This window comes from Hyla sarda, chromosome 3, assembly GCF_029499605.1.
Source record: "Hyla sarda isolate aHylSar1 chromosome 3, aHylSar1.hap1, whole genome shotgun sequence".
Taxonomy (NCBI): Eukaryota; Metazoa; Chordata; class Amphibia; order Anura; family Hylidae; genus Hyla; species Hyla sarda.
The window spans coordinates 188354950-188367509 of record NC_079191.1 but is presented as its reverse complement, the minus strand read 5'-3'; the positions used below and the strand labels follow the sequence as shown (position 1 = coordinate 188367509).

The 12560-nt window shown below is 40.9% G+C and overlaps 1 protein-coding gene across 2 annotated transcripts in view; it reads left to right on the top strand.

The window, feature by feature from the left end:
* Nucleotides 1-12560, top strand: part of ELOVL5 (ELOVL fatty acid elongase 5) — a 96453-nt gene that overhangs the window by 65447 nt on the left and 18446 nt on the right. For both annotated transcript variants that reach the window (XM_056565733.1, XM_056565732.1), the window contains exon 4: nt 7402-7479. In XM_056565733.1, coding sequence (XP_056421708.1) covers nt 7402-7479 — 78 coding nt within the window. The remainder of the gene's footprint in view (nt 1-7401; nt 7480-12560) is intronic.

Below are 12560 nucleotides of genomic sequence, written 5' to 3'. Positions count from 1 at the left end.
GTCCATATAGATCTAGAATCCATAACCTGTAATGTTATTATTCTCCAAAAATGCATCCAGACCCCTTTTTAAATTCTTTTACATAGTTCCCTATGACCACCTCCTCTGGCAGAGAATTCCACAGTCTCACTGCTCTTACAGTAAATAACCCCCGTCTGTGCTGGAATAGAAACCTTCTTTCTTCAAGATGTAGAGGATGCCCCCTTGTTTTATATATACAGTCCTGGGTATAAATAGATCATGGGAGAGATCTCTGTAAGGTCCCCTGATATATTTATACATAGTTATTTAGTCTCCCCCAAGCCTTCTTTTTCCTAAATTAAATAACCCTAATTCTGATAATCTTTCTGGATACTGTAGTCCTCCCATTCCTCGTATTACTCTGGTTGCCCATCTTTGAACCCTCTCCAGCTCCACTATATCTTTCTAGTACACTGGTGCCCAGTACTGTACCCAGTATTCCATGTGTGGTCTGACTAGTGATTTGTACAGCGGTAGAATTATACAGCCAAAGTGCATGCTGGGAGTTGTAGTGGTGCATCTGCTGGTTGCATAACTACAACTACCAGCATGCCCGTTGGCTGTCGGTGACTGCTGAGAGTTGTAGTTTTGCAACAGCTGGCACACTGTTTTTTTTTTTTTTTTTTACCTAACATCAGTGTTTCACGACCGCTGTGCCTCCAGCTGTTGCAAACTACAACTCCCAGCATGCACGGTACATGCTGGGAGTTGTAGTTTTGCAACAGCTGGAGGCACACTGGTTGTGAAACACTAAGTAGCAAACCAGTGTGTCTCCCGCTGTTGCATAACTACAATCCCCAGCCAAAGTAGTATGCCTCCAGCTGTTGCATAACTACAAGTCACAGCATGCCCTTCCGCTGTTCGTACATGCTGGGGGTTGTAGCTTTTGCAACAGCTGAAGGCACACTGGTTGCAAACACTGAGTTTGTTACCAAACTTGGTGTTTCACAACCAGTGTGCCTCCAGCTGTTGCAAAACTACAACTCCCAGCATGCACTGATAGACCGTACATGCTTGGAGCTGTAGTTTTGCAACAGCTGGAGGCACACTGGTTGTGAAACACTGAGTCAGGTCACAAACTCAGTGATACATAACCAATGTGCCTACAGCTGTTGCAAAACTAAAACTCAGCATGTACAGTCTGTCAGTGCATGCTGGCAGTTGTAGTTTTGCAACAGCTGGATGCACCCCCCCCCAATGTGAACGTACAGGGTACACTCACATGGGCGGAGGTTTACAGTAAGTATCCGGCTGCAAGTTTGAGCTGCGGCAAGTTTTCTGCTGCAGCTCAAACTGCCAGCCAGAAACTACTGTGAACCCCCCGCCCGTGCGACTGTACCCTAAAAACACTACACTACACTAACACAAAATTAAATAAAAAGTAAAAAACACTACGTATACACATACCCCTACACAGCCCCCCTCCCCTCCCCAATTCAAGTGAAAAACGTCTGGTACGCCACTGTTTCCAAAACGGAGCCTCCAGCTGTTGCAAAACAACTACTCCCAGTATTACCAGACAGCCACTGACTGTCCAGGCATGCTGGGAGTTTTACAACAGCTGGAGTCCACCCCTATGCAAGTCCCTAATTTAGGCCTCAAATGCGCATGGCGCTCTCACTTTGGAGCCCTGTCGTATTTCAAGGCAACAGTTTAGGGTCACATATGGGGTATCGCCATACTCGGTAGAAATTGTGTTACAAATTTGGGGGGTATTTTCTGCTTTTACCCTTTTTAAAATGTAAAATTTTTGGGAAAACAAGCATTTTAAGTAAAAAAAAAAAATTTTTTTTTTTTACATATGCTAAAGTCGTGAAACACCTGTGGGGTATTAAGGTTCACTTTACCCCTTGTTACGTTCCCCGAGGGGTCTAGTTTCCAAAATAGTATGCCATGTGTTTTGTTTTTGTTTTTTTGCTGTCCTGGCACCATAGGGGCTTCCTAAATGCGGCATGCCCCCAGAGCAAAATTTGCTTTCAAAAAGCCAAATGTGACTCCTTCTCTTCTGAGACCTGTAGTGCGCCAGCAGAGCACTTTTCACCCCCATATGGGGTGTTTTCTGAACCGGGAGAAATTGTGCTTCAAATTTTGGGGGGTATTTTCTGCTATTACCCTTTTTAAAAATGTAAAACTTTTGGGAAACCAAGCATTTTAGGGAAAAAAAGATTTCTTTTTTTTTACAAATGCAAAAGTCGTGAATCACCTGTGGGGTAATAACCCCTTAAGGACTCAGGGTTTTTCCGTTTTTGCACTTTCGTTTTTTCCTCCTTACCTTTAAAAAATCATAACCCTTTCAATTTTCCACCTAAAAATCCATATTATGGCTTATTTTTTGCGTCGCCAATTCTACTTTGCAGTGACATTAGTCATTTTACCCAAAAATGCACGGCGGAACGGAAAAAAAAATCATTGTGCGACAAAATCGAAAAAAAAACGCCATTTTGTAACTTTTGGGGGCTTCCGTTTCTACGCAGTGCATATTTCGGTAAAAATTACACCTTATCATTATTCTGTAGGTCCATACGGTTAAAATGATACCCTACTTATATAGGTTTGATTTTGTCGCACTTCTGCGTTTAAAAATGTCATCTTCTGACCCCTATAACTTTTTTATTTTTCCATGTACAGGGCGGTATGAGGACTCATTTTTTGCGCCGTGATCTGAAGTTTTTATTGGTATGATTTTTGTTTTGATCTGACTTTTTGATCACTTTTTATTCATTTTTTAATGTTATAAAAAGTTACCAAAATACGCTTTTTTGGACTTTGGAATTTTTTTGCGCGTACGCCATTGACCGTACGGCTTAATTAATGATATATTTTTATAGTTCGGACATTTACGCACGCGGCGATACCACATATGTTTATTTTTATTTTTTTTTACACTGTTTTATTTTTCTTATGGGAAAAGGGGGGTGATTCAAACTTTTATTAGGGAAGGGGTTAAATGACCTTTATTAACACTTTTTTTTAACTTTTTTTTTTGCAGTGTTATAGGTCCCATAGGGACCTATAACACTGCACACACTGATCTTTCATCCTGATCACAGGCGTGTATTAACACGCCTGTGATCAGCATTATCGACGCTTGACTGCTCCTGCCTGGATCTCAGGCACGGAGCAGTCATTCGTCGATCGGACACCGAGGAGGCAGGTAAGAGCCCTCCCGGTGTCCGATCAGCTGTTCGGGACGCCGCGATTTCACCGCGGCGGTCCCGAACAGCCCGACTGAGCAGCCGGGATACTTTCAGTTTCACTTTAGAAGCGGCGGTCAGCTTTGACCGCCGCTTCTAAAGGGTTAATACCGCACATCGCCGCGATCGGCGATGTGTGGTATTAGCCGCGGGTCCCGGCCGTTGATTAGCGCCGGGACCCACGCGATATGATGCGGGATCGCGGCGCGATCCCGCTTCATATCGCGGGAGCCGGCGCAGGACGTAAATATACGTCCTGCGTCGTTAAGGGGTTAAAGGGGTTATCCAGGAAAAAACTTTTTATATATATATATCAACTGGCTCCAGAAAGTTAAACAGATTTGTAAATTACTTCTATTAAAAAATCTTAATCCTTTCAGTACTTATGAGCTTCTAAAGTTAAAGTTGCTATTTTCTGTGTAAGTGCTCTCTGATGACGTGTCTCAGGAAACGCCCAGTTTTGAACCAAACCCCCATAGCAAACCTCTTCTAAACTGGACGTTTCCCGAGATGCGTGTCATCAGAGAGCACTGAGACAGAAAAGAACAACCTTAACTTCAGAAGCTCATAAGTACTGAAAGGATTAAGATTTTTTAATAGAAACAATTTACAAATCTATTTAACTTTCTGAAGCCAGTTGATATATAAAAATGTTTTTTTTCCTGGAATACCCCTTTAAGGATCACTTTACCCCTTGTTATGTTCCCCGAGGGGTCTAGTTTCCAAAATGGTATGTCATGTGTTTTTTTATTTTATTTGCTGTTCTGGCACCATAGGGGCTTCCTAAAGGTGACATGCCCCCCCAAAAACCATTTGTCGCTCCTTCCCTTCTGAGCCCTCTACTGCGCCCGCCGAACAATTAACATAGACATATGAGGTATGTGCTTACTCGAGTAAAATTGGGTTTCAAATACAAGTAAAAATTTTCTCCTTTTACCCCTTGCAAAAATTCAAAAATTGGGTCTACAAGAACATGCGAGTGTAAAAAATTAGGATTGTTCCAATAGTTATTAGCTTCTGAAGTTTTCTGTCTAACTGCTCAATGATGATGTCACATCCCGGGAGCTGTGCATGATGGGAAAATATCCCCATAGGAACTGCACAGCTCCCGGGACGTGACATCCTGATTGAGCAGTTAACCCCTTAAGGACTCAGCCCATTTTGGCCTTAAGGACTCAGACAATTTAATTTTTACGTTTTCATTTTTTCCTCCTCGCCTTCTAAAAATCATAACTCTTTTATATTTTCATCCACAGACTAGTATGAGGACTTGTTTTTTGCGCGACCAGTTGTCCTTTGTAATGACATGACTCATTATATCATAAAATGTATGGCGCAACCAAAAAACACTATTTTTGTGGGGAAATTAAAACAAAAAACACAATTTTGCTAATTTTGGAAGGTTTTGTTTTCACGCCGTACAATTTATGGTAAAAATGACGTGTGTTCTTTATTCTGAGGGTCAATACGATTAAAATGATACCCATTATTACATACTTTTATATTATTGTTGCGCTTAAAAAAAATCACAAACTTTTTAACCAAATTAGTACGTTTATAATCCCTTTATTTTGATGACCTATAACTTTTTTATTTTTCCGTATAAGTGGCGGTATGGGGGCTCATTTTTTGCGCCATGATCTGTACTTTTTTTTTATACCACATTTGCATATAAAAAACTTTTAATATATTTTTTATAATTTTTTTTTAATAAAATGTATTAAAAAAGTAGGAATTTTGGATTTTTTTTAATTTTTTTTTCGTTCACGCCGTTCACCGTACGGAATCATTAACATTTAATTTTAATAGTTCGGACATTTACGCACGCGGCGATACCAAATATGTCTATAAAAAAAAAATGTTTACGCTTTTTGGGGGTAAAATAGGAAAAACGGACATTTTACTTTTTTATTGGGGGAGGGGATTTTTCCCTTTTTTTTACTTTTAAATTTTTTTACATTTTTTTTTACACTTGAATAGTCCCCATAGGGGACTATTCATAGCAATACCATGATTGCTAATACTGATCTGTTCTATGTATAGGACATAGAACAGATCAGTGTTATCGGCTATCTTCTGTCCTGGTCTGCTCGATCACAGACCAGAGCAGGAGACGCCGGGAGCCGCACGGAGGAAGGTGAGGGGACCTCCGTGCGGCGTTATGAATGATCGGATCCCCGCAGCAGCGCTGCGGGCGATCCGATCGTTCATTTAAATCGCGAACTGCCGCAGATGCCGGGATCTGTATTGATCCCGGCACCTGAGGGGTTAATGGCGGACGCCCGCGAGATCGCGGGCGTCGGCCATTGCCGGCGGGTCCCTGGCTGCGATCAGCAGCCGGGATCAGCCGCGCATGACACGGGCATCGCTCCGATGCCCGCGGTTATGCTTAGGACGTAAATGTACGTCCTGGTGCGTTAAGTACCACCTCACCAGGACGTACATTTACGTCCTGCGTCCTTAAGGGGTTAAACAGAAAACAACAACTCAACTTCAGAAGCTAATAACTATTTGAAGGATTAAGATTTTTTAATAGAAGTAATTTACAAATCTGTTTAACTTTCCAGAGCCAGTTGATATATAAAAAAAAGTTTTGGCCTGTAATACCCCTTTAAGGTGAAAGTAAGTATTACACAGTAACCATGTGGATGTGCTGGGTGCTGCAGAGCGTGAGATGCTCTTTGTATCTTCTATTGATAGTAGATGGGGATTCTAAAGGAGAGGCCTAGCTCAGAATTTAGTAATAGTGTTTTTGAAAATGTTTTTTCAAAACCAGACAACCTCTAAGAAGTATTTACTTATTAACAATAACATTAAATAAATAGAAATTAAATGCTAGGTGAAACAATTATTTGAGGGTTGTTTTGGTTGCTATAGATGCCCTTTGTTGGATTCCACATGCGGATTCTGCATCAAATTAAAGCCCAATAGACTTCAATAGGATTCTGCTCTCCCATTCACACTTTCTGCACAAAATCTGCACCAATTCCATACGAAATCCGCACAAGCCAGAAACCACCCAAGTGAATGCGGACGCAGAATTGGTGGGGATGTGCGGAAATTCTGCTGTGTGAATATAGCCCTAGGGTAGGGTCACTCATGCCATATTTACTTTCGCATATTTTCCTACCCATTGAAGTCACTGGGCAGCAAAATACAGCATGTGTGACTACCCTTAATGGGTTTTTACTTTTTTTTTTTTTTTCATGTGATTTTTACACAGACAAAAGTCTTAACTGCCAGAAAACAACTACTTTTCATTAGCATCAATAAGCATATCTGCTTCTGTAATTGTACAACACGCAGATACAGCTTAGATATGCATATTATTTAGCTTTTTACTGGTATTATCAGTTCAGTGCAGCAGACAATCTCGCACTAAATTGTAAGTGTAGTTAGATTACTATGATTTGGACAGGACAGCACATGCACAGTATAATTATACCATGTTAGACACTGTTATTAACCAAGGGCACATAAATACAGCACTGTACCAAACAAAGTAGCAAATATGTAAAAATATCTTCCAAACACAATTCAAGCCTGCGTAACTATGTATATCATACCTGTTTTACTTCAAGTTTATATTGATCAATTGGATTATTCAAAATGTAAAGATCTGTGGTCATAAGTGTTCTTACACGAAGCACTACTGGTTGGGGCAAGCACTTGCATTAAGCATTTTTCTTTATGTAGATCAGGTCAGTATTAATCTAAGGCCTGTTGGGCCACTTGATTATACTGGGCCACTAGATCAGCAGTGATATGCCTACTGGGAGCACACAAATCATATTCTCCCCGATGCTTTGCCTCTGACATCATTGCAATATCACAGATTTCCATGACAATGGCTCATACACATGAAGGAAGCGTTCTGCATTTAGCACACTGCTCATCCTAAATGCTGCATTAAGCACTGATTATTGATAGGAAAACAATAGAGGATAACAAGCTGATCATGGAATTAGAACCACTGAGACCCTCACCAATCCTCACAACGGGCACAACATTTTCCCCTAGAATGAACAGAGTACAGCGCGCATGTACTGCCAGGGTTTTGCTCACTCTATATGTGGCTGCCGAACATTGCCGCGTTCAGCAACCTTTTGGCTCCTAGGTCTAAAATATAATATTTTAAGTACTTATTTTACTATGCTGCTGACCTAAACATGTTACTCTTTTGTAGCTGGTAACTGGAGTATGGGAAGGCGGCTACAACTTTTTCTGCCAGGACACTCACAGTGGAGGAGATGCAGACATGAAGGTGAGAAAAAAACATTATTTATTACTTTTTTTTTTTTTTTTTTTTAAACAGTGACAGAAATGATTGTATGTTAGTTTTTGCAGTAGATGATAAATATCACTGGTTTACTGGATGCCTTTTTACGTCATAAAATAAAGAGCAGTTACTAGTGGGGTGATTCCACCAGGTACAGATTGTGACATATTGCAAGCAGCGCACACCGTTATTACTCTGGGGACTATTCTGGTATTGGAAAGAAAACTGACAACTGTATTTATTAGCAGAAGTATTTATTAATCCTCAATATGGTTTATCAAAGAATTATGTGAAATTATGGACAGATATGATGCATAATAAATACATGATCTATTTTTCAGAAGAATCTGGCTAGTTAAAGGAAACATTGTAAATAATCTGTGGACTAGTTGTAAAATGCGTTTTATTAAGTTCTGAGCAAGTTCGAGCACATCTCAAGCTGCACTTTCTTCCCTGATAAGCAGAGAACAGTCCAAGCCCATAGTGTGTTCATGCATATGTCCGTCAGAAGGTAAACAGCACATTTCTGCAATTACAGAACATACCATGGCCTTGTTTTCTGTATAAGAAAATACATACTACTGCATGGCCCATCACTGTCTACAAGAGTCCTAAACTCTGTGGGACTGAAGTATGGCAAGGTCATTTCTACAAATACTTCATTAGGAGTACCGGAGTGTAGAAGAATCCCACCTTCCTGAAGATGCCCAGTATGAGTCTTCTTTTAAGGTACTAGTGAACATGTGGTGCATTAGTCCCAAAGAAGTCAAAGGGTAATAGCACCAACTGAACTGAATTAATCATCTGTCAGCATGAGAGCTGTTTCATGGTGAATAAATTTGAGACCGAGCCAAATAGCAAATTACTTTGTTGTTTAGCAACCAGTCGTAATAAATCCTCATAGTATGCTGCAAGAACGAACAGAACAAAAGAAGGATGGGAAATAAGAGGGTAACTTTCCTGCCTGTATAATTACTTTTATTTCCATACCGTAATGAGGGGAATCATGTGACCTCTGTGGTCAGATGTGTTTTAAGGTAAAGACTTTGTATTTTGGTGTGCAACAGTTGTGACATTTACTGACAGATGACAGCTCTGGCACTGTCATCTCTACTTTAGATACTCACACTGTGTGGGTAGATGCCCCCCATGATAACTAGCAGTCATACATTCCTGCTAAGGAACAACTCTGAGCTATAGGATATGATTGCAGAATTGGTATTTCATGGAGAATACAGGTATTTACTAAAACAGGCATGTCAGGAAAAAACACTGGTTCTCTTTAAATAAGGGTTTGATTCTTGGGATGCCCACTAATGGTCACCTTCCACAGTAGGGAAAAGTTGACCAAGCCCCCTGATTGTAATGTGTGTGTGTGTATATATATATATATATATATATATCTAATGTGTATGGGGTCCTCCCAACTCTCCCAACAGAAAATGTTAGAGGAGAGAATGATCGGGCATGTTGTATTTCAACTGCCTGATTGTTTTGACCTCTGGGTGATATGCCACTGCCAGAGCTGTCTGGCAGCGGCTTACCTCCCATGTTGTTATTTGGAACACATGAATGTTCCACCAAGCTTGTGAATGGCTTAAATGGGGGAGATAGCTGTTGGATAACATTTATTGGAAGTGTATGGCCAGCTTAAGAGTAAGATTTAGCACTGCATCCTCTTTAAAACCTGTACAGGGAACTGCTGGCAGCCCCATTTACTTGACAATAAAACTGTAGCTGTGTAGAGATTGAGCTATTTCCTGATCATTGCACATATTCTTACATAATTTCATTTGCATAACTGTCTTTTTTTCTTCATCACAGGCTAAAATAAAATAGGTGCAGAACAAAAACTGTTTTAAAAACATTGTAACAAAATACAAAAAAAACATTTAACATTTTTTTTATTTGTTTGTATCCCAAGTGTAGTGGCTTCCCTGAGACATATGGCATCTGTAGGTGTAGTTAAAATTGTGAACCAATATGAAGCACTTCAGAGACCATAGGAAACCAGATTCATGAGCCTTCTAGTACAGCGTTTCCTAACCTGGAGTACACAGCAGTTCCCCTGGGTGCATGTGTAAAAAAAAATCTGTAAAGGCCACTGTAATGCATAGGGATGAACGGAAATCTTGGCCGCTGGAAATTATCGCCCGAAAATGACCTTTTTCAGCCTTTTCGGCTAAGGGGATTTCCTGACGATAATTCCGGTGGGTGTGGCCTAAAATAGGGGCGTGGTTTTTCAACTTACACTCTCTCCGCGGTCCAGGCCCCCCCCCCTTCCCTAGGTCTCGTGCAGCGCGGTCCAGGCTCCGCCTAATCAATGGCGTAAATGTAAGAGAAAAAAAATACCAATGGCCAGAATTGCGGGTTTTTGTTCACTGAAAAAGTTATCCAAAAAGTCCCCATCAAAATAAAAATGATAAAAAAAATACAGATCACAAAAAATTAGTCCACTATACAACCTCATATATGGGAAAAATAAAAAAGTTATAGGGGTTAGAAGATAACATTTTAAGCATACTGATTTTTTTTGAAGATAGATATAAGGGGGAGATTTATCGGAACATGCTGAGGAAGATACGGGTAGGTGCCCATAGCAACCAATCAAATAGGTGTGTTCCCCTATAGTGTGTCCTGGAGTCAATGTATGGTGAGTGGCAGTGCTGTGGCTCCAAGCCCGGACAGTACTTTCTATAGCCACCCTGTATTTGTTCTGGTGTCACCTTCAAGTACATCAGTAACTAAAATATTCTGATTTTACAAAAACTGTATTGAAAAAAGTGGGCGGGGCAATGCATTTTCGGTTTTTGGCCAAGCACAGCCTACATTTTCGGGTTTGGTCCAAAATTTCCCTTTCACTGCATCCCTATTAATGCATAAGCATGCAAAATACCACGTATGTATACGGTATTTACGTCCATGGCCGGCTCCCACGATATAACGCGTGGTCACGTGGTGACTGCGTGTCATATCAGGTCGGTCCCGACATGTTAACTGAAGCCGGGACTTGGGGCTAATAGCATGCGGCAAAAAAAAAGTTAATAAATGTGATTTAACCCTTTCCCTAATAAAAGTCCAAATCACCCTACTTTTCCCATAAAAAACAAACAAACGTGTAAATAAATATAAACATATGTGGTATCGCCGCGTGCGTAAATGTCCAAGCTATAACAAATATCATTAATTAAACTGCAAGGTCAATGGTGTACACGCAAAAAAATTCCAAAATAGCGTATTTTGGGTCACATTTTATATCATGAAAAAATGAATAAAAAGCAATCAAAAAGTCTGATCAATAGAAAAATGGTACCGATAAATCCTTCAGATCACAGTGCAAAAAATGAGCCCTCATACAGCCCCATACGCAGAAAAATAAAAAGTTATTGGGGTCAGAAGATGACAATTTTAAACATATACATTTTCCTGCATGAAGTTATGATTTTTTCCAGAAGTGCGACAAAATCAAACCTATATAAGTAGGATATCATTTTAATCGTATGGAGCTATAGAATAAAGATAAGGTGTCATTTTTACCGAAAAATGCATTGCGTAAAACGGAAGCCCCCAAAAGTTACAAAATGGCGTTTTTTCTTCAATTTTGTCGCACAATGATATTTTTTCCGTTTTGCTGTAGATTTTTGGGTAAAATGACTGATGTCACTGCAAAGTAGAATTGGTGGTGCAAAACATAAGCCATCATATGGATTTTTAGGTGCAAAATTGAAAGGGTTATGATTTTTAAAAGGTAAGGAGGAAAAAACAAAAGTGCAAAAACGAAAAAACCTGTGGTCCTTAAGGGGTTAATATGCATTGCAGGAGGCGTGTCCAGAAAAGTTGTGGGATGGGCTGGGAAGGTCCAGGAATGTGCTCATCCCTGCAAGCAGATCACTATGGTCTTACTGCCGAATCTGTGATGTGAGCAATATCCTTCTCTCCGTTACTTTCCGTAATGTTAGTGATGGGGGGGGGGCAGTGTGTTATAGTGATCGTTAGTGAAGAGGGGCAGTGTGTTATAGGATTTTAAATGACAGGGCGCAGTGTGTTGTGGGGGTTGAAAGTGACGAGGTGCAGTGTCTTGTGGGAGTTGTAAGTAGAGGGGGGCAGTGTGTTGTGGGGGTTTTTAGTGACGGGAGGCAGTGTCTTGTGTCTTTTGGCGAACAAAAAGTTTAATTAAAACAAAAATAGTACAGATTTAGGGTAGGGTCGCACATAACGTATACGCAGCTTATTTTACGCTCTACGAAATCCGCTGCATATTCTCCTATGAGCATATACACAGGGCTACATGCGGCACCACCTGTGTGTGCGGTGAGGTTTGGAGGTGGGCTGAGCACATCGATGTGACTGTGACATGCAGGCCCACCTCCAAACCTCACTGCACACACAGGACTACCACGTGTAGCCCTATGTGTCTGCTCATAGTAGAATATGCAGTGTAATTCCTACTGTGTTGCGTGACCCTACCCAAAAACTGCAAATTTTGGCACAAAAAATTTGCCCTCATACAGCTTTTTGTGGTCCCACAAAAAAAAAAAAAAAAAACATATGTCTCTGTGGATGGACAAATAAAAGAGTTATTGCTCTTAAAAGACAAGGAGAAAAAACAAAAAGTGTCTTCAAGGCTAAAATGGGCCGTGCCCTTAAAGGAGATGTCCGATGCGGACTATTCCTATTACATCCTGCCCGGGCTGCAAAAAGAGAAAACAAACTTTCACTTACCTTCCTACATTCCCCCGGAGCTCCGCAACAGCTGATCGGTCGGCCAGGCTGTCTACTTACTACTTCCCTTAGCCTGAGACATCACACGGCACTTCAGCCTATCACCGGCAGAGGAGGGACATCGCTGCGGCTGGTGATAGGCTGAACCGCCGTGTGAGAACCCGGGCTAAAGGAAGTAGGAAGCAGACAGCCCGGCCAACCGATCAGCTGTTGCGGAGCTCCGGGGGAACGTAGGAAGGTAAGTGAAAGTTTGTTTTCTCTTTTTTTTCAGCCTGGGCAGAATGGAATAGGAATAGTCCACACCAGACATCTCCTTTAAGTGGTTAATATAGATCAAGCAGTAA